At 38.0% G+C, this 23216-nt stretch overlaps 2 protein-coding genes across 4 annotated transcripts in view; one reads left to right on the top strand and one right to left on the bottom strand.

Moving 5' to 3' along the window:
* Positions 1-20385, top strand: part of LOC117409057 (ATP-dependent RNA helicase DHX15) — a 41485-nt gene extending 21100 nt beyond the window's left edge. For all 3 annotated transcript variants that reach the window (XM_059006161.1, XM_059006164.1, XM_034014609.3), the window contains 5 exons: positions 602-793; positions 2256-2378; positions 3543-3733; positions 19217-19386; positions 19846-20385. In XM_059006161.1, the coding sequence (XP_058862144.1) occupies positions 602-793; positions 2256-2378; positions 3543-3733; positions 19217-19386; positions 19846-19963 (794 nt within the window). In that variant the 3' untranslated portion in view covers positions 19964-20385. The remainder of the gene's footprint in view (positions 1-601; positions 794-2255; positions 2379-3542; positions 3734-19216; positions 19387-19845) is intronic.
* LOC131703213 (uncharacterized) lies at positions 11076-15653 on the bottom strand. Its single transcript, XM_059006190.1, has 2 exons — positions 15164-15653; positions 11076-14329 (listed from the first exon to the last, which is right to left on the bottom strand). The coding sequence occupies exon 2, from the start codon at positions 13780-13782 to the stop codon at positions 12175-12177; it is 1608 nt and encodes a 535-aa protein (XP_058862173.1). The 5' UTR covers positions 13783-14329; positions 15164-15653; the 3' UTR covers positions 11076-12174.
* Positions 20386-23216: the final 2831 nt, after the last annotated feature.

Raw genomic sequence — 23216 nt, 5'->3', positions numbered from 1 at the left:
TCTCAACCAGAAAGTAAAAGATCATGAACTGCGACAATTGACACCTGGTGGCTGTAGTACTTTTTGTAGGAAGACATAAGAATATTTCAAGCTATGTAAAAATGTCGTCTTTTGATAGAAAAGTGTATGATTCCCTCGATCGCCCCCCCCCCCCCATCGAACACTTTGTATGCTTTCAGAAATGTCTAGTTTTGCACAGCCCCTAAACCAAACTCACACAGTGGTATTCAGTATTGTACTACAGTCTACAGATGCAACAAATGTTATGACTTGGGAATACACTTGTCTTAAAGAATTCAGTTTTGTTGCCTTGTACAAGTCCCAAGTATCTGATTGACAGCTGTTTATTTACATTTAACAACTAGCTTCCAGTTTTACAAAGTCAAAGGCCAGTAATTGCGTTCTGGAAAATCCTTTTACCAACCACTGAAAACTGATTCATTAGATGAAAAAATCTCTAATTTTTAAATTTGCAGTGTATACTTGTGTTGAACCATTCAACCATTGAATGAAAGAATAGACACTTTTTAGTCAGTTTCGTATTGCAGAGCGGTTTTGCTTACCAAAGTGATCTTGAGTAATGATGCGTTGCCTTTTTCAGCTCCTGAAACACTGATGAGGGCCCTGGAACTATTGAATTATCTCGCTGCCCTGAATGATGACGGTGATCTGACTGAGTTGGGATCCATGATGGCAGAGTTTCCATTGGATCCACAGCTAGCCAAGATGGTTATTGCCAGCTGTGAATTTAATTGTTCCAATGAGATCCTCTCCATTACAGCAATGTTGTCAGGTAATCGCAGGGGGGAAAAAATAAGCAAACAAATCAAATTATGCACAGCATGGTGGAGATTTTTATTTTTTTTTCCCCCTCTTTTAAAATAAAAAAAAAAAAAAAAAAAAAGTTTGAGAAATATGTTAAGGCCACACTTTGTGACAGTGGACAAGCCTTATCTAACACTATAGTTGCTGCTTGATATTTGGAAGTGTGGCAAAAATAACTGGTTATGTCAGTTAATATTGGTCACTGACAAAACGCATGTCTTTGCTAAATTAATGAGTTTATAGTATGCGCAGCTAGAATTTGCTGCTGCAGTAATTGAACTTTAGTCTGCCAAAGCAGAATGCTGTTCATGGAGATGAAAACAGATGTCTTTCAAGAAAAACAATAATTTACTAGCTGTTTCTGTGCTGGGTGTGTTTATAATCAGCACATAGGAGAACTGACTTCTGCTAAGTTTATTACCAAGACAGCAATATACTAATACACTGCATATTACCAAACAGATACATGTTGAGATCAATAAACATTAAGATCTGCCTGCTAAAGACACTGCCCCAGATAGAATCATGTGTGAATAGGGTTGTAACCTATTACAAAAAAGCTATACTTCTGCTTTTTATAATTTGGCTAAAGCTGTTTGTTGGGATGCAATTCAGTATTGAACTAGTACACTCCAGATATTAAAATCACAAAGCGGGGTATATATAAAACGTGAGGGTACTTTACATAACTAAAACCGTGCAGAAGTTTCATTTTTAAATTTCCTTTTCAGAATACTATTTAGTGTTAAGGCTCAGAGCAGCTGGGCAGGGCAGAAACATATCCTTCCATTTCATTGTGTTCATTTGTCAGATAAACATCTCTTAATGCTGCACAATTGTTAAGTGTAATTGTAACCATTGTTGAAAGCCTTTTTGTAAATACCTGGGTTTTTTCCTGCCTAGTGTTACTTGTAATTACTTAGTATGTTAAAACATTTGTAAGATGTCGTTTTTTTGTTTTTTTTTAGTTTTTTTTTTAAATGCATTGTTTTTAAATTTTACAACATAATGGTATAACCAAATGTTTTTATTATTTTAATTAAGAATGCATGTCTGTTAAACTTGGTCCAATTGGATATCTTTTAAAGTACAGATCTGTTTAATGCATTAATTCAAATGGGTTGTTTTACATAGGGTACCAGTTGGATGTTTCTGTGGAAGTTAGAAATTGTCCCAACGGAATAGGCTAGTAGTAGTCAAACATATTGGCTATTCTGTAGTTTTGTAAACACTCTTGTCTTACAGATGTGGTTAGGTGTTGAAACCAAGGTAGTAGACAGTTCAACATGCAGTTGGAGTCCATGAGAAAGCCCCATCCTGCCCTGCCCAATGCTCTGTGAACTGATCTAGCTAGGCCTTGTTCCTCTGTCTCTGAATGCGTGACTCATCCATATGGGCGTATGTGTTGGGCCCATACCAACCTTGTTTAGTCCCACAGTGTTTTGTTCGTCCGACGGAGGCAAAGAAAGCTGCTGATGAGTCCAAGATGAGGTTTGCTCACATAGATGGAGATCACTTGACTCTACTAAATGTCTACCATGCTTTCAAACAGAGTAAGTGAGATTTACTGGAGAAGTAGTAACCTTGAATATTTTTTTCTTTTTAACCTACATTAAAAATGTGATTAAAAAAATTAAATACATTTAAAGTGCCTAGGACTTAATGCTTTTAGGCTACTAGTTTGCCAGCCAATCTTTAGTATTTATTAACTTATCTTTGCAAACTATACAACAACTGATTTTAACCTGTAATTGATGCTACAGTAATTCATAGTCCTACAAAAGCTGAATATTGTTTGGATGATGTACTTTTTAGGTTTTTTTCTTCAAAATATTTGCACAATATGTAGAACCACATTGGCCTACAATTAACCCTTTAAGGACCGTGATCGTGTAAATACGATCATACTGAAGTGTCATTCTGGGCCTGTGATCGGGTAAACACGATAAATGCCCGTTGTTTCTTTGACTTACTAGTTGTTTGTTTTTTCGTGTGACGTCACCAAGACGGACATTTCATTTTTAAAGGGTAGAGACATTTTCAGCAGCACAAAGAAACAAAACATGACGAACTTATTTACAGCTAAGAAAAAAAAGGGAAACACTGTAAATCTGATGTATTTGACATAGTTATATTAGAACATTTATAGCTGTCACGTGTTTTAATATGTTTTTACAACATTTATAAATATCAAAAGACGAGTGGATATAAACACATACTATTTCATGAACGAAATTTATTGGGTACACGTATTTTTTTTTTTTTGCTCCCTAGTCCTGGGTGTGTCCCACTGAAACGCTTGGTCCTTAAAGGGTTAATGCCTACTTTTACCTTAGACCAGGTAAATTAAATTGTGTAAAAGTTCCAGTTTGGGTTAGAGCACAATTGTAAAAGTATTTTTTCAGTGTATGTACTGCATACATGGTTTTATTTTTAATCTATATATGCTCGAGGTTGATTTTAATCTACCTGGGTATTTGCATTAAATACATTTATTTCAAATCTGCCTTGGGCACTGCTGTACTGTTGTAATTTAATGCAGTTTCCTTACAATCAAGGGCCACAGCTGTGCTGGAGTTATGTAGAATCTGTATGTAGTCACCAGTTCCATGGAGGAGGATGTGCACCATTTAACAGAAGTTTACATATTTAAAAAAATGTTTACTTGTATCTTGTACAATTTAATTTGTTTTGTTTTTCCACTTCCTCTCTTCTAGACCATGAGTCAGTTCAATGGTGCTATGACAATTTCATTAACTACAGATCACTGATGTCTGCTGACAATGTACGTCAGCAGCTCTCCAGAATAATGGACAGATTCAACCTGCCTCGCAGAAGCACAGAGTTCACCAGTCGAGATTACTATATCAACATACGGAGGGCCTTGGTCACTGGCTTCTTCATGCAGGTAAGTGACCTGACTACATTTTGTGTGCTTTTTGCCTGCAGTATATTTATTTGGAAAGTGACCCGTGGATTTAAAAAAAAAACAAAAAAACGATGTTGTAAGGTATTGGTGTGTCCTGTTGTGTGTTGTTGTGTCGTCCCGTCCCCCCCCCATGGACTTGTTTGTCTTGCAGCAACGCTATGCTATGGTTTTGTGGGGAAAACCGCTTAACATTGAGCTGAGATTTGAAAATGTCCTCCGTGGATAGCACAATTATGTATTTATTTGAGGGATTGTCCAGTAAGACACCTTCTACACACAAAATAATCTGTGTTGTTCGTGGAAGACTTCAAATCTCAACTCGGAGCTTTGCTGTTCCCTTTTCAGATATGAAATGTAACCATTACCGAATGGGTATTTACCTCCTAAAGACCTGAAACCTGAATAAAATATATCAAAGCTGCTCACACAGCCTGTGACAGTCTTGAGTCACCCCTTCCCAGGGATCAAGCAACGTAAGTCGTTTGATTTTGTGCTCTCCTCCAGGCTGCAGTAGCTGCGGTTGGAGTTATTTTATTCTTGTTTTGACCCCTCCAGAGAAGCTCGCTGCCCACTCCGCTAGGAGCATGGCAACTTCGTGGGCTTTATTCCAGGGTGCATCTGGAATAAAGCCCATGGCTTGGGTATACGGACCCATTCAGTAATGGTTACATTTCGCACGCATAGCCTTGGTTCTCTGAAATAGAAATGTAACCATTAACCTTGAAGGTCACTGCGTCCATGATTGCAACAGGCTTGAAGGAAAAATGATGCTGAGATCTGTGAGCGCAGTCATTTTGTGTCCTCGAGGGCGGGCCATGACTGTGTCACAGGCTCTGCAGCAGCTTTGATATATTTTATTCAGATTTCATATCTTTTTAGGGTGTAAATGTCCTTTCGGTAATGATTACATTTCTTTTTCAGGGAACCAGGGTTATGATAATAACCTAATGTTGTTCCCATAGAATCAATGTAAAATACACATTTCAAAAGAAATGTAAAACCGAAATCATTGTTTCTAATACTACATAAAAAGAAAATGTAACACTACTTCCAGTATGACGGCTGCATTGTACTCTATGGAGGAGCGTACGTGTCTGCCAGCTGATTGCCTGCATCCAGGAGCTGTGTTGTAAACACAGATGCAGTTCCATTGAACACTATAGTGTTAACTGGTACATACAAACTTGTTAAACCGAAATAGTTTTTTCTAAAAGTAATATAAAAAAAAATATATATATATATATATATATATATATATATATATATATATATATATATATATATATATATATAGAACATACGTTTCATATTAGGCACATAAGTTGTCCTACCTGTCATTTTGGTTTGCTGTGTGCATCCAAGTGCAGCTTGCCGTATTCCAATCAGAATGACTACTTTTCAGGATTAAATATTTCTTTCTGATATGTTCCCATTGTATTTCTGGAACAAAATGAAGGATTGCTGTCTCCCAGGTACATTGAGAAATAGAGTATAGGCTTTCACAGAGTTGGCATCTTGGTGCAATTGTACAAATCAACAATCATAGCAATCTCTGTTTCGTAGTCAGTCTACAAACAAAGGAAGGCTTGAAATTTAAAAAAATATTGTGATAGAGGAGGAGGGGGCGTTAAATGCTGTTAGGATATTTAATTCACAGATTTAGGAAAAGTCAAAAACGGACATACACAAGATTTACAATGGAAGAGTAATTGAAATGGGTCAAATTGACCCGCATGGCGGTTCTAATGTTAAAGACCCTGTAACCCTAATAGATATAACAAAGACTGCTCATCATGCCTGCGTCCAAGGGCATAAATAGACTGCACACACAGATCTCGTCATCGTTTTTTCTTCAAACCTGTTGCCATCATAGCCGCGACGACCTTGAAGGTTAATGGTTACGTTTTTCTTTCAGAGAACCAGGGTTATGATAATAACGTAACATTCCCAATCAAGTATGAAATACCGAAGATGTCACAAGGCAATTATTGCAGACAACTGGAATGCCACAAGGCTCGGCCAAGGCTACCTTGAGCATTACCATGAGGAACTCCTGTTAGAGAACCAGCGGGGACAATGGGTTGATTCCTGGGAGGTAAGAGGTCTAGCTCGCCACCTGTGGGTGAAGCCTCCACTCTGAAGCACTGGGAACACCCCTTGAGAAGAGGTCCGCCGCCTAGCTGATCACCCCGGGCAGGTGTACGGCTCTCAGAGAGAGCAGGTAATCGTGCGCCCAGAGCAACAGCTTGCGGGCGACTCGATGGAGACTGGGGGACCTGAAGCCACACTGGTGGTTTACAGAATCCACCACGGTAGTGTTGTCCGTCCAGACAAGTCAGTGTCTCCCTTGAACTTCTTGTGAAAATTCTGCAAGACTAGAAACACTGCCTGAAGCTCCAAAATACTGATGTGGATACACGGGGGGTTCCACACCCCTTGCAATCCACTGCCATTCCCCAGCCGAGACTGGATGCATCTATGGTGATGACCTCCTTCTGGTGATGCTGCCCAGTGCTATGCCTAAGCGCAGGTGGGCATCCAGAAAATGTCTTCAGACAGTGATGAGACACTGTCACCAGGTGGCCACGGTTGAATGCGGGCTGTTGAACCAGGCTTCGAGAGGGCACTGAAAAGCTTCAGTCAAGCGTCCATTCTCTGCACCCTGTTGCCCGACGGTGTACAGCAGGGGCGTCCAATCCTGGTCCTGGAGGACCGCTGTCTCTCTTGGTTTTTGTTCCAGCTGTACCCTAAATTACTTAATTGGACCAATTAATTAATTTAGGGTACAGTTGGAACAAAAACCAGGAGGATACCAGCTCTCCAGGACAAGGTTTGGACACCCCTGGTGCAGAGCATGGACGTGGAGTCCAGGCGCACTCACAAATAGGAGGCTGTCTGCGAGAGTTGAGCTGGCTCTTTGCACGATTCACCTACAGGCCCAACCAAAGAAAGGTGGTCTGTGGCAAGTTCCGTGTGGGCCTCTGCCTGTACTTGAGACTGAATACAATGAACCAATCGTCCAGGTAATTAAGTACTCTGATGCCTCCGAGTCTCAGTGGGGCAAGAATAGCCTATGCACTACGAAAAGGCATGGGGAGCTAGAGAGAAGCCAAACGGCAAGACCCAGAACTCGTACTCTGTTCCCTGAAGGCGAACCGCAGGCTCTTAAGTGCTCCGGTTTTTATGGGGATACGGAAATATGCATCTTTGAGGTCCACCTTGGTCCAATTGCCTGGCCTGAATGACTGCAACTTAGCTGTTGCATCGTCACATTTTGAACCTCATTTGGCTCGGAACAGGTTGACCTGCCTGAGGGCGAGGATTGGTCTGAGGCCACCATTCCACTTGGGCATGGAGTGGAACCCGTCCTCCAGTTGGAAGGAAGGTACCACGGGGATAGCCCGTTCTTGCAGCAGAGCTGCTACTTCCTGAGAGACCACAGCGGTGTCTTGTGGGTCCGTGACTAATGCTGCAGTCACGCCCCGAAAGGCAGGGGGACCGTGCTTGAACTGCAGCGAGTAGCTGGTCTGAAGAGTAGTAAATACCCAGATGTCTGTGGTGCACTGACGCCAATACTCCCGATGGCTCCCTGAGAAGGGGCCGTGGACCTGTGGCAGCTAACCCTTGGGGCCGCTGGTCACCTTGTGGCTTGGTATGAGGCTCTTGCCTCTGTGCCGGGAGGCGGTCTGGCTGCAGGTGCAGCTGGCCGTGCTGGTCCCTGAAGCTGCTGGCACAGGGATAAAAACCCAGGCATATGCAATAGCAAGCAGTGTACAGTAAATATGTACAGTTGCTGCCTCCGCAATTAGACAGTAACTGGACTGTCAACAAATCCTGCTTGGCACCAGACTGGATGGGAACACCGTTGTCCCCATCAGGCACATGTACCTGTGGGAAACTGCTGCCCAGAGCTTCTCTATTCCCGGGTGTGTGGCACAGCCATGGGGTGAGGACACAGCCACCTCTCTGAGAGGTGGAAGAGCGCTGTACAGGTGAGGGACACAGAGCGCTCTGTAGAGCTACAGGAGAAACATTTCTCCAACGTACGCTTGGAGAATGAACACAAATATGAATGATTACCAATGCCTCCTTGCGTGCTGCTGCCTCAGGCAGGAAGAGCATCTGCTTGTCCACAGGCAGGCTGGCCTTGCATATGTTACAGGGATAAAACCCAGTTACTATGCAAACAGCAAGCAATGTACCGTAAGAATGTCCAGTTGCTACCTCAGCTTGCTAAAAACAGCAACTGGACTGTCAACGAGGCCTGCTTGGTATCAGAATGGGGATTGTAAAACCCTGGTTGGTAGCAGGTCAGAATAGAGACTGTACTGGAATGGAACGGGGTCGGTTTGGTACCGGTTTGGTGCCTGTAGCACCGAGCTGGTACAGTAGGGTAGTGTACAGTACTGTTGCTGTCCTCGAGGGGGCCTGCTCAAGCAGTAACGCCGTTGTACAGGGTGGACCCTCTGTAGACCAGGGCACCTGCAAGACCATAGTCTCCACCGTTACAGGGAGAGCTATCAGACTCTATGTCCTCAGGTGGGAACACCAGCTCCTAGAGACGCAGAGCGCCGTGGAGAAATGCGCAGAAAAGCGTTTTGATAGACAGTAACTGGCCTGTGAACAAGGCCTGCTTGGTACCAGACAGGCAGGCTGGCCTTGCATGTGTCACAGAGATAACTCCATGCATTATGTAAATAGCAAGCAATGTACAGTTGCAATGGTACTGCAAGCAGAGACCAAGGCGGCACGAAACACTGCAGGAAAGATTGCAAGCAATCAGACCCGGTGCAGAACTAGCCTAGTGACTGCGTAGTGAATCAGAGTCGTAACCTTGTTTGTTGTACAGAATCTGTACCTGCGGGAACAGGGTAGGCCTGGACCTACAGTTACCATTTTAGCAGACTATAGGAGTGCCCACCTATAGCGCTTCTGATAAACTGACACAGTCCTAAGACTGGTGAAAGCCTGCTGTCAGAGCTGTGACAGCCTTCACAATGGCACTCACGCAGAGACCAGGGCGGCAACGAAACACTACAGGTGGGGCTGCGGACAGCCAGACCCGAAGCAGTGCCGAGCCCAGCAACTGCTAGTGAATCAGAATGGTAACCTTGTACGATGTACAGGCGGGAACGGGAGCAAGTTACCACGAGAGTTACCACGAGAGCGATCTATAGGGATGCCCACCTACAGCAGGTTAATCCAACAATCTGAAAACTGAGGAAACCTATTAGAGCCCCAACAGTCTTCACAATAATTCTACAAGCAGAATTAATGTTGCAACGAGACACTGAGGGAGACAACTGCAAGCAGAATTAATGTGGCAACGAGACACAGTGTAGTTACACAAGCGAATACGCAGATAAAAGCGTATTCAACACTTCTCTGTTTGTAGTCTTTCTCATCTCAGGTCGGATGAAAGGAAAAATGATGTTGAGATCTGTGTGTGTTGTATTTATGCCCTTGGGGGCGGGCATGACTGCATCACAGGCTCTGAGAGCAGTCTTTGTTATCTGTTCAGGTTACAGGGTCTTTAAGGTTAAATACCCATGAGAGGTAATGGTTACATTTTGTACTTGATAGGGAACTGCAGTTTCTGTGTCTGGGTTTGCTATTCCTGCTGTTGACCAGCCTTGACCGCCCACCACTATGCCATAGTTGTTAACTGATAATCAAAATAAGATTAATTTGTAGCTGCTTAAAATGATTCTTGAAGGTGTTTGAATTCTTTTATGTTATAAACATACCACTAAAATATGTGGAAGTTGAACAGTTAAAGCCTAGCCTGCTACAGACAAGTTTTCTCTTTTGAAAATTCAATTTTAAGAGAACCTGAAATGTAGTAATATATTAAACTGTGCCATTCGTACACGAATAGCGATGTTGTACCCCATTGGGGAACACAAAAAAACATTTTTTTTAGAGCGATACAAACCCATTTGTCTAGTAAAATCTGTATACTAGGCATTAGAGCCCTATTATGAAATGACATTATTACTTGCATTGTCTTCCAGATGTAGATGTAATTTAATTAGCTACTTGTTATGGTCAAGCCATCTATACACTTTTCCATGTATGCTGAAGACAGATTGCTTTGCTACTGCACATTTGCTCCTTGAAACCAAGAACCCAATTGCTGTGGCAACGTGAGCCTCATATCTAGAATTAGTTTCATGGTGAAGGAGGCTATGGGAGAGTGTGGCTTGTAAGCATAAGGATTATTTAGCATTGCCCAAACCCAAGAAAGTAATTTTCTGTTTTTGGTTTAAAAAAAGTGGTTTCAAATAATAATTTTATATTACATAGCCTTGTGTTGTGCTAGTGAGCACCAGCGCCATCTAGTGAACACAAACTGCATCAGGTTACATTTGAAGCGACTTGTTCTTTAACCCTTTCAGGACCAAGCGTTTTTCAGTGAGATGCTCCCCCAGGACCAGGTGTTTTTTGGCTGTATTTGACTCTTGCTATAAAAAATAAAAAAAATCACAAAATCTATTTTTTACAGTAGCATCTTGGAAATGGTGTCCTTTTTTTCAGAGAACTCTGGGGACATTATAAAGTACCATACATTTAAAAAAAAAAAAAAAAAAAAAAATCTTTTTTTAGTTAAGTATTTTTATTATGTATTCAGCTTAGAGATACATGTATAAAACATGTTATTCTATGACCTGAGGGACGTTACAATACTGAATGTTTTGTTGAAAAATATTGATGTTGGGCAAATTACAAAACATTTTCACCCGAGTGATTGCAATGACATAATAAAGGGCTCCTGATTTTCTATTCTTGGGAATGGCAAATTCCGTTTTTCAAAATGACCAATTCTGTTTTTACCAATTTATTAAGAATTAACAACGTAATTTCAACATAAATAACATTTTTACATTAAAAATCTATTGAATTATTTCTTTAAGTCCCTGAGACCTAGTTTTCAGGAAAAATCTTTCTTAAAGCAGTCCACTAGTAACAATGTACTGTAGGTGTTTTGAAAGGTGTTTTGAAAAAAAACCGCTTATTGCTGACAATACAATATAAAGACTAGTCAAACGAGGGGTATTATTATAAAAATAAACAATTTTCATAAAATTACAAATTACAAATTAAATACAATGTTCAGGACACACTTCTCTCCCATCTGTAGTTTCATCTGCAACTGCTTGCATGTGTTTCTCGTATACCCTGGACAGATAGTTGCCTTAGTTAGAGCAGGGCTCTTCAACTAGTTTTTTTTAAATTTAAAAGTTAGGAGTAGGTGGGCCAGAGTATTTTACTCTGCATATTTAAGCAGTAATAAATATTATGTAAGTTAATGGGTCATTCTTCCAATAGGGTGCCTTTTGGACCTTGTGAAAAAAATGAAAATCAGTGTGTATTTGGGGAAATAAACATTTTTTATCATAAACAGAACATTTAAAATGAACCAAAAAAAACTTTTGCCAAGCTTAACAACAGAAAATCTGTAAATTAAAAGCCATAAATTCCTGTTTAAACTATATTTTGTGTCAACTCTGTTACGGACACATAAGTAACTCTCTGAAAAAGTGTTTAAGCTGTACACATTTCAATTCAAACATTTTTAGACAAATACTATGTCCCTAAATGCAATTCTTGAAGCATAAAAAAATAATTATCAAAGAATTCCATTTTTAGTCTCAATAATATTACGGAATCTACAAATAGAACTTTTAAGCACTGACATTTTTACATAAAAGTGTCAGATACCAGCTTAATTTTCACAAAACATTTAGGGTGGTTCTTTTTCTTAACTTTTGCTATTGGATAAATCAAGTTAGTTTACTACAAAGGACAAAATTAAATATTCTGGAGTAATATATTTGCAAGTAACATAGTTGACAACATAGTAACAGTATTGACAAAAGTAACAGAATTGACAGGACAGTATGTGCAGTGGTTATTTTGTTTATTTTTAACAGGCTTTCACAGATATAGAAGTCACAAATGTCATTGTAATACAGTCCTAAAAATATTTGCATTTATAATTTGCAATAAACAGACTGTTGTCTTACATTAGTAACCACTGATTTTTGGAAACTACGCCAAGACCTGTATAATTATGCAACTGCAATAGAACAAGGTAAGTTTTTTTGGTTAGGTTGTTTTTAATATGGAACTATAATGTTTTTAAATGTACATATTATCATTGTTGATGTAAAAATACAAACTTTATAATAACAGTACACAACAGCGCTGTAAGAATTCAATTTGAAAACATAACATTTTTAATGTAAACAAAATGATTTAAACGAAGACACGCCCTTTCAAATGTAAGCAAGATGTAACATCATACTGTACAAATTAACAATATTTTACTGTTATCAAAGTGGAAGAGCTGAACAATGTATTTAACAATTATGGACATCTTTTTAAAAATCTGTTCTAGGTTTTTCTAGAATGTGTGTTTACACAGCTAATTTGGACCATATTTCTTTGGAGATCTCCACATGGCGGGCAGTCACAGGCCGTGGAGGTGGAATCACACTTATGACATCATCATGCAAGTACCATAAAATGTCCTCGCGATTTGGCCAGAAGAATCTGTTGGACCCCACACGATGCATGCATTTTACTTGTGCGTGTGTTTCATCGGTTGCAAGAATGATTCCTGGGTACAGATCCTCGTCATATTTGAGAACACACCATTTTCCAAGAACATTAGGATTGTGCCACTGAATTTGCTGAACAGTGGTACTTGGACATGCAGCTGCCGGCCCATTTGTGAAGTCGAAATGTTGTGTGTTGTAGCACTGACAATCAAGGTTTTTCTCAGTTGAACACAAGCAGCTAACATCCCGATATATTAGCTTTCCTGGTGAGAGTGTGACCAACTGATGGATCCTCATGGTTGAAGGAACAACAGGAATATTTAGTGGCATTTGATCTGTGGCTTTGTCTACAGCTTCACTGTCCACATAAAACAACTTGATAGTTGTATCTACCTCAGATAAAGATCTGAAGAGATCAGACGCATTCGTTATATCTTTCCCTTTGCTGACTAACATGTCAGCAGTTCTTTTCAGAACTGCTCCAACTCCATCAGGCGCACCTTTACCATGACTTGCTTCAAAAAAATTCCAGGTTCCGGCTGCAAATCCTTTCTTGTGCAATTCTGTACTGAACAAATAGAAATTCCCCTTCTGTCGGTACTGTGTACATGGGCCATCACTGAAGAAGTGCAGAACCGATACAGAGGGATATTTGGTTTTCACATGATCCAGAATAGGATTGAGATGCTCCCATATTGCTGGAGGTGCCTTTTGTTTTGATGGTGAAATCGAGCTAAAGCACACAGGGTCTGCTTTTGCGCCAAGATACAAAACTCCAGTGTGTAGTGTTGCTTGCTGGTGGGAGGAAGCAAAGTGTACAGCTTGAATTTCACTGCTGTATTTGCAGGAATAGTTTTCAGAAAAGTCAACATGTAGAAGACACTCGTTTGGAGACAGACTTTTCTTCAATTCACGACAGTAAGCAAATTGTTGCTTTATGTTGAAGCTGTGCCTTCTGAATTTATTAAGAAGGCTGTTGAACACCACAATGAGCTCCTTCATAGTGCTTTCCACTTCCTTCTTTATAGTGATCTTCACAGGTGCCTTTTCTTTTTCTTTATCTTTCTTTGGTTTTTCCTTTTCTACTGTCTGGGTTACCCACTGACAATAGGAAACACTGGTCAATACATCATAAGAGCTATTCAATGGAAGTTCTGTCTCCTTGCACTTGGTACATTCCCCATACATGCATGATTTGGAAGGAGGACTACAGCAGATCTTTTCTGCCAAGCTTTCAAGGTCAGAGTCATTAATGAGCTTCAGTTGATGTAGCTTTTCTACAACAAAACCAAGGTTTTCATGGAGTTTGCAGAGACAGGTGTCTCTGTCTGAAATAGTGGGGTGCACAGCCCAAAATGGTCTAAGGTGGCAGAAAAGTGAATAGGACATCGATGTATTTGGATTCTCCAATAGATACTTTCGATGAAGATTCTTCATGGTGTCAGTCAGAAATCTCTTCTGCATTTTTCTTTTGTTCTGAGTAATAGTTTGCTTCTTTCCCGTAGTAATTCGGCTCACGTCATCTCTGACATAAAAGGAGGCCACATTATTTTTAATCTCATCTGTGACTCTGCTTACTTTTCTTCTTACAAATGTGAAGGATTCATTTTCATTTCTCTGTTTGTTACTCTGCCATCGCTTCTTTGAAAACCCAAATGAATCCTGAGCAAATTTCTGCAGTCGATATTTTTTCACGATTTTGCCAGTAACAATTTTTGATAGAATCTGCTTCTCTCTCTCTTTCCTGGAAGTGTGATATTTTAATTTTATGTCTTCGATCAAAGAATGATGGAAAAGAAGGGTTTTCCGAACTGCATCTTCTGCAGGAAAGCTCTTCAGCAACCTGTTTGTTTTAGCTCTAGGCGATTCACTTTTCTTCAGCAAGCGTTGGTACCGCTTTTTATATTTGTCCAAAACTTTCTTTTGCTGTTTGAAAGAAACCTTTAGATCTTCCAATTCTTGAAGTATAATTTTTTTCTTTTGAGATGTTCTTCTTCTTCGATTGCGTTGCCTATAAAAAAAAAGTACGATAAAAATAAATACATATTTTGTTCATAGATTAATGTATTTTTAAGCATACATTATGCCAACAATATATTAAATACATATGTAAAGCCAGTTTCTCAATCTGTAGCCTAACTCTAACCTTGAAGGTCCTGGCTGATGGACCTCATCTGGGCTTTCTGGAGGTGTTGCCAAGGAGTCTATTGCTGCTTTCTTTTCCCTACACTTCTGCTGAGCTTTTCTCCAGTATTTCCTTTTGCTACGCTTCTCTCTTTCGCCAAGTTCTGACACTGACTTCACCTTCCCTGCTTCTTTCCTTGCTTTCCATGTCTGCCGTTCTTTTTTCAAATACTCTTGTCTTTTTGATGGATCTGCATCACGGCGTGCACGATAGCGCCGTTGTTTTTCTGCAGCAGTAAGTGCCATTTAACTAAATCTACCTGTAAATAAACATATTTATGTTTTTAATCAATTTTAACATTTAAATGTAATTAAATATAATTAAATTATGAGCAACAACCACGTCATAGTAATTTCTTACATCAACACTGTTACCTTAAGTCAACTCTGTTACTCTAACATGTAACAGAGTTGACCAGTAACAGGGTTGACTTACATAACAAAGTTTGCCCTTTATTTCCAATGTGGTAAAGCACATGGCTGCACATGGTGTGCTTCTGGTGAAGGCTTTATTTGAGTTTATTAAACTAATTATACATTTTTGTATATATATTTTTTTTCTACTTAACTTTGCATAACATAGTTGACATTTATAAAGTACCTTAGGAACCCAGACAAAGTAGCTTTAAAAAAATATATGAAAAACTACTTAGACACATACCTGAAGTTGCTTCCTGTGTCTTCCTCCTTTATTATGATGTCATATGCTGAAGATCATGTGACTTGTGGAATAATTCATTGTTCTGCAGGGGGTTTATCTCCGGTAACAGGGTTGACAGTGGATTCAGGGACAGCACTAAATAGTTCAATTTATATTAATAAATATATATTGATTGTACAGATTTATAGTTGAAAAACAATGTACTAAGTTGTGTTTTGTAATACTGGTTAGATTTTAAAAATACATTAGGATTTAATTAATTATATTCTTAAAGAAGTTTGTAAAAAGATGAATAGGGACATTGGAGAATGCTGATTTTTCCTTTAAATATTGTTGTCTTTTTTACTTTAAATGCTATGTAGTGTGTTTTTACAAGTGGTTTTGTATAGGAATTACTTAATACTTTATGATGTATTAATTATTTTGAATATAATCAGTTATTTTAAGCAAAATATGGCACAGGGACACAAAAGGCACCCTATTGGAAGAATGACCCTAATGTTCATATATTGAACAAGACTTACACATTTTACCATATGAATAGTACTTTAATAATAGAGTGTGACAGTGTGAGAATTCAACAGAGTATCATTACAAACATTTTAAAATGCATGTGACATATTAATAGAATAGCTGTTAAGAAGAGATTATCGCTTCTACTTTTGAGCTTCTAACTACTGTGCCCTCTGCTCTGGATACGTATTTCCAAAAGCTCCTTGTTTGGTTTCAAAATGGCTTTTCATATTGTATATCTTAACTACTGACACACATTCATTTCACAATATACACACTGGCTTTGCATTTGGTACAGTTGGTAAAATAAATATTTATTGGTCCACTGTTGAATCTACAATTGTCACCATTTTCTGTTCTTACTACAATAGCTAGATAGAGAGAGACATGTTATAGCAAAAGGAGTAAAAGAAAACTCCTAATACGTAGTATTATTAAGGAGTTAATGATAAATTAGAAACAAGTTATAAAACGAAAGGTTTCACCTCAACCACTGTGTCGTTTCTTTGTGTTGAGCGGGTGACGGAGTAACGGATTTGCGATACTAACTAACTAAATGAATACATAAATTCAATTAAGTTTTTTTAATCGTTTTTTTCAGGTACTTTGCATTTTTCTGTATATACAACTCATTTTATTCCACAGAATAGAACTCTCACAAAACAGCTAGATGTTTTTTTAAACAACTCTACTCACAGCACACAGGCAGCGCCGCAGAGACAGACAGTCCGTCACCGTAACGCCCCAAAAAAACACCTGTTTTCTCGTTATCCAATGATCCAAATAAACATACAAAAACGTTTTATACAAGCGTCATCGCTGGGCTTCTGGGTAGTGTAGTTTTCAAAGCAATCCATAATTTTTTTATAAAAGAATTAAGTTTTTTTTGTTTGTTTTTTAAAGGTGCAGTTACAAAGCAGAATACCATTCCCAAAAATGCCAATTTCGTTCCTAATGCCTAATTCTGCGAGACAGTCCGTGATTCTGCGATAGTGGAAAATCAGTAGCCTTAATCATACACGTTTGTTCTCGAGGTCTTTATAAGCAATAATGGACACTACTCTTTTTTTTCTCAAAATAAAATATGAATGTTTTTGGTTTTCAAGTTGAAAAGACAAAGATCCAAAACATGTAGAAATATGCATATGTTTGGTATCTCTGGATTTAGGACACTGTAAACCATTCAAACAATCAGTACGTTTACATGACAAAGCGTTTTCCGAAAACTAATGTTTTCGGAAACCTGAATCAGAAAACGGATTTTCTTAACGTCACTTTTCTGTGTTTACGTGATTAGTGATAGAAAATCTAATTAGAATTCAACTGTATACATGGATTGAAGTTTTCGGAAAACGCAGGATATTTTCACATGCAAAGTACTGTAGTAGCCTAAGTACGATTTGAACAGAACGGACATTTCTGCGATAGAACGGAGACCAATCCAATATAGTGCTTTATCGAAGTGTCAGGTGTTAAATTCAAAGATTACTATCCTATACCTCTATTCAGATTCCCCAAAATGTGCAATCAGCCTTTCCAACAGCTCATCCTGTTCTATATTACCAGTTTATTTTGCAGACATTATTTTAAATTCTCACATCATTTTAAAGCTGGAAAACATTTGCTGCTTCAGCATGGGCTATTAACAAATACATACAGACTTTAACAAATGTATTACTTTATCCCTAACTAGACAAATGGATGCATGCAGACTGACTACAGATTATTATTATTTTCTCTGTTTTCTAAAACCACGTGCAGGAATGAAGGTCAAAGTTTGCACATGTGCAGTACGCTATCGGAATAAGTGTGTTTACATGATATACATTTTGTTAGTTTCTGGAATTTAATTGGAAATTTCTAGGTGCTGTTTTCTGAAAACTGACTTGGAATATTCCGATACATTTTCCGAAAACTGCGTTTACGTGACTTTTGATATCGAAATTATTTTTCCGAAAAAAAAATTCTGAAAAATATCGGAATTCTTGTAAACGCACTGAATTACTTTTTACAAAGCAAACATACCAAAGATATACTTCCAAGGAATGTGGAAAAACAGTATCAGGTAAATACCACAGATTCTGGAAGGATTATGAGTAAGACTTTCAGGAGAAGCTTTTCTTTGCTATTCCTGAAATCCCCTCTCTGTGCATCTTCAGAAATTATGAAAAGTTATTCCAATTTGTTTTTTTAATCTGAGGTGGGGAACAGAATAAAGCCAGATGTAAGTTGTAGCGGAGATGAGAGAAATATAATCATATCAGTACATGGGGAAATTAAATAAGTACAGGAATTATATGGAAAGATGTAAGAAATACAAGTGGTTCACGAAATGTAGCCTGTGATAACACTACATAAGGGTTCAATGATCAAAATGGAAAATGTTGATTTAGTTTCAGATTCAGAGCTGTCCACCAAACGGGCTCTCGCCAAGCACTCCTGCGAGACGCAATTATTTGCTTTTATGAGGCAGGGAATGTAATGCCATGTTTTTTTTCATCCTTAGTCTCTTATTTTATATAACAAATTGAGATCAGTGCTGCTCCATTATGGCGTCCCCCCTACACGTTGCATGAGGTTGGATCTCCATGTTATATGTTCTGCCACCTACTTTTCATGAACATCGTGTTTTTTGTATTATCTTATTTTAGCAAACATTTCTTCTCCCCCCTCCCTTTTTTGGGGGGGAGGTTAACCCTTTGCGTGTCAGGTGCGTCAGGTCCAATTTATTTTCACACGCACAGTTAATTTTAGATGCGCTGTTTAAAAGTATTTTTTTTCTACAGTCAAACGGGTTTAAAAGGCCCTGCATATCAACAAAGCACTCACTAGGCATCTCCAGCCCCGCCCCACCCTTTCGTTCTCTATAGCTTTCACATATGCTAAGAAATAAATAAATAATAATAAGTCGTACAATACTGATCAATCATCTCCTGATCACTCGTTTTATCACCAAACGCCTCAATAATGCAATCCAAGTCATTATTTTATTACTATAACATCTCAAAAAGGCTCTGCAAATGTCCGTGATATTCTCTGAGCGCTGATTCAGCAGCAGCCAGCTTGTTTCCTTATGGCTGCCGTTATCTGATACCAGGGGCAAGTATGACTATTCATGAGATACGCCCTTTTTATTTTTTATTTTTTTTCGGCTTGTCTCGGCTCCTGTCGCTCCCACTCGGCCATTGAATGGCTTTCTCAGCTTTTTCCGGAGAAAAAACGACTAAAAACCCGTTTTTTGCGCCTTTTTGATGATGTCGGACAGGGATAGGAATAATTGCAATGTCAGATCAGGTCCAACATAGGAAAGGGTTAATGAACACATCAAAAACCTGAAGTGAGTTACCTTTACATAATTGGTCTATGACAAAAACAAAACTGTCAGAAATTAGTTGGTGCAACTCGATAAGAGTGAAGAAATTAAATTAACTGGTGGCTATACTGGGTATTTTATTTTTTTGAGCGCTTTTTAATTCTTTTTGTGAGTGATATCCCATTATTCTTGTACTGCATAGTCATTGACTGCACTTTGTTTTACAGATCGCGCATTTGGAAAGGACAGGGCATTACCTGACAGTGAAAGATAACCAGGTGGTACAGTTGCATCCCTCCACTGTTCTTGACCACAAACCTGAGTGGGTCCTCTACAATGAATTTGTACTCACAACGAAGAACTACATTCGAACATGCACAGATATAAAACCAGAGTGGTAAGCTTCCAATGCGTTGCTCTCTCTTTTGTATGCAGTGTTGGCAATGCTGGTAACTTCGTTATTTTGGGCTAGTGTTGTCCATATATGCTAGTGAATGTAAATATTTGCAAGCAATTGTGAAGTAGCTCACAATAGTAGATTTGTTATAGGGTTCAGAAGTTTATCTAATAAGAAACAAGTCCTCTCTATGCCCATATGGTATGGGATTAACCTTACTGATCTGATTCTATCTGATCTAATTACATTTTAAAATAGTTTTAATAAGAAACCAAGAACTACTGTTTTTCTTTAGTCTAATTCAACAGAATTCATTTTGTAGTGCTTTTGTTTTTTCTTTGTAAACCTTTACAATTCTACAAAGTTTTCACACATTTTCAGCTGGTTTAGGCTTAAGTTTAGGAGTTTGATTAAATGTTTAAACATTATTTCCTTGATCTTTTTCTTTTTTTGTTTTAGGTTGGTAAAAATAGCTCCCCAGTACTACGAAATGAGCAACTTCCCGCAGTGCGAAGCAAAAAGACAGCTGGAGCGCATTGTTGCCAAATTTCAAACCAAGGAATATTCACAGTACTGAAACTATTTAACTGAAGTCAGCTTACAGTGTATTCAGACTTCATGTTGTACACCATAAATAGGTTCCTTAACAGATTGTTTGGAAGATTTTTAATGTTTTCTTCACAGTTCAGATTTGATTATTTTTATAACTTGTTTCTTCTCCCTTTTGTGTTTTGACAACAGCACATTATGAAGATAATGTGTCAATGTTAGCATATCTGAAATTGGTTGTATATTAAAAGTTCCCTTATGAGGTGTGTTTTTTTTTGTTTCCCCCCCTCCTCAACAAGAGTACAATAATTGACCATGTTATGCATGATCATTCATGTTATTGATGACATTCCTTTTAGAAATTGTGAACTCTTTCAGCAAATGTGCTTATGTAGACAGTCTTCATTTCCGCCATAGAGGCTTTGACATAAATAAAGTCCATTAATACCAGCTTTGAAAGTGTCCGATATGCTGTGTACCAGTAGAGATGACCATGTCTGAAATGAAAGTTCAAGTGACAAAATATTCTGTGGCTGCTTTTGGGGTTTACAGCATCAGCCAGCTGTCTGCACAGAGATACAAACACCACATCAAGTACAAGCAGTTTCTGTGTTTTTAAAGCCTCTATTTCGTATGAGCTATATATTTGTTGTTTTTGGAACAGCTATATAGTTTAGTAATATTGCTTTTTTCACTGGGCTTGCATTTGGTTTTGCCCACATTTCATGACTGTAAATTAATTTCTTGGATAACCATGCCCACACCCAGTAATAATAATGAATGCCTGAAGAGTAGTGTGAAGGACAATTTCTTACCACGACTTCTAAGTGCATTTCCCATCTTCTAGACCCTTCTAAGTAGATATTGAATTGACTAATGCCATTTCCCCCCTCATAGTCATGAAACTCGTATCCTTCACTGTGGATGTCTGTTATACAAGGTCCTCTGTTGGTACAACTGGTTCTATTTGAAATACCCGGCCCCAGTTCAGACCTCATTGATCCTGCTCTGCCGTCTATCAAAACAAACTGAGCATAGGAAAACAAAGGGCATAGAGAGCTCAGAGTTTTTGTAAATGTAAAATTACTCTCAAGGGAATGGGTGTAGTTTCAAAAATACTGCTGTTTTATTCCATCGATATGTTTTAAGGTAAAATAGAATGCGGAAAAGGCTTTTTTGATTATATATATATATATATATATATATATATATATATATATATATATATATATATATATATATATATATATATATATTTATTTATTAGGACCTAATGTTTTGATTTAAATACAAATATGTATAATTTGACTAATACAAAATTGATTTGAAAGTTTACTTCATCCTTTTAAAATATAAATAAATTAAACCTGTTTTCCTGTATACTTCTGATGCATTTCATTCATTTGCAGTATACTCAAAGGACCAAGCTCAAGTCTTTGTGACAGTAGTATTGCAAATGTGATGCAAACAGTAGCATGTCTTTGCACTGCATTTAATAAGCTGGGAAAACAGCAGCACAATTGATAGTTAAAACTTAAGATCTGCCACGCTTTAGATGATCAAAATAGACCCCCTATTGTTTATACATGTGTTGTCTGGACTATCCTGTTTTAATTTAATTCAGATTTATAATTGAATTCTTGACTTAACGGATGATAGTCATTGACCCTCCTTTTTGTGTTTGTGTGTGTGTGTGTGTGTGTGTGTGTGTGTTACCTGGACAGCCCCATAGATGGTGTATGTTTTAATAGATTTAATACAACTGTTGTATCCCAGGTGTCAAGCACCATCTTTTGTTTTTTGACACATGTACTGTTATGACTCAGTTGCATCTCTTATGTTATATAGTGTGGGCCAATTGCCCATTATTTTGAATCTACTGCGGGTATTTTCTGTTGGTTTTATCCTGGGAGAAATTGTTTTATTTTAAAAATAAAATAGTTTTGCTTGTTTTATTTCTGCTTTCTGGCTGTCTCCCTATCTGTCCTTCCAGTGACTATATACTGCATTAACTGTGTCATAAACACAGCTTTTACAGATTCTACTTGTGTGTGCACTTGATGTACACAATGTGTTCGTTTTTGTGAATTGTGTTTAATGTATGGGACTGTAGTACTAGTGCTGGCTAATTTTAGCAGCTTTACAGTCATAGTTGGCATTTCAAGCAAATCAAAGCAGATGCTGTTTTTTTTTTCTCTCTGCCACAGTAGTCCTGAGCTTGCATCTGTTCACTGGTGCAGATCTTGTAAAATCCTGTCGACCCTAAAATTATTTCATAAATGGTCTTAGCCTAGAAGACACCTTTAGGTAAGCAGGTATTGTAGTATTGGCTTTTAACATAAATAACCATATTTTGCTCCATCATACTAAATGCCATTCTGGTTATTTTGTTCAGGAGAATGTCCAGTTGAGATGTCTGAAAGTATTTTTGTTAAATGTATGTTATTGGCTCTGTATAAAGCATCTGTTCTGAAATTTGAAAGCCACCTGCACCTATTTTATTAAATACAATAGAAATTAATGCTTTTTAGCAAGACATGACTTGTCTTTTTGAGGCAAGTTTGCTTTTAAAGTATTAATCTTAAACTGACACTACATATGTGATAGACTTAATAAGGTTCTAGGGTACACACATTAAGGGCACATAAGGATCTTTTAATTTTATTGTGTTACATGTTCCCATGTGTTGCTACAACTGTTTATGTAAGGTGCGTGTATTGTGTTTTTTTTTTTTTTTACATTTTGACCACTTTTTTCAAACTTAAATTGCATTCCCTCCCTCAAGATGGATTTCCTATGTACCTGCATGGACCTCTCAGAACTACATTTACCATCATCCTCCTGCTCACAGGCAGGGAGTGCAATTTAAAAGTTTAAAAAAAGTGGTTAAAATGTGGAGAAAAAAAAATTAAAACAATACACACCTTACGTAAAACACATGGGATCATTCAACACAATAAAATAAAAAGGTCCTTATGTACCCTTTAACTTAAGCAAAAGAGTTCTGGAAATGGTGAAATTAGATCATTTTGCCAGATGTATCCTAGATTTCTTATATACACAAATGTGCATATTCCTATAATGTAAAGGGTAGTTAAATTTAATAAAATTAGCATCTGACAAGTAAATGATGTGTACCACTGTAGCATTATTTAATTGTGTTGACCAAGTGTACATTGTTCTGGTTAAGTACCTTGACTAAAGTAATCAAACTAAAAGATCCTGTACATTTCCTGATCACCATGGGTAGTTGCTTTAGAGATTGGGTTAGTATAAAATAT

Source organism: Acipenser ruthenus, chromosome 2 (assembly GCF_902713425.1).
Source record: "Acipenser ruthenus chromosome 2, fAciRut3.2 maternal haplotype, whole genome shotgun sequence".
NCBI lineage: Eukaryota > Metazoa > Chordata > Actinopteri > Acipenseriformes > Acipenseridae > Acipenser > Acipenser ruthenus.
Note: the sequence above shows the minus strand (reverse complement) of the source record. Positions and strands in the feature narration are given on the sequence as shown.

What these genes read in the sequence shown, in the direction of transcription:
- LOC131703213 (XM_059006190.1), bottom strand. Translation starts at nt 13,782, where the DNA reads ATGCAGAAGAGATTTCTGACTGACACCATGAAGAATCTTCATCGAAAG.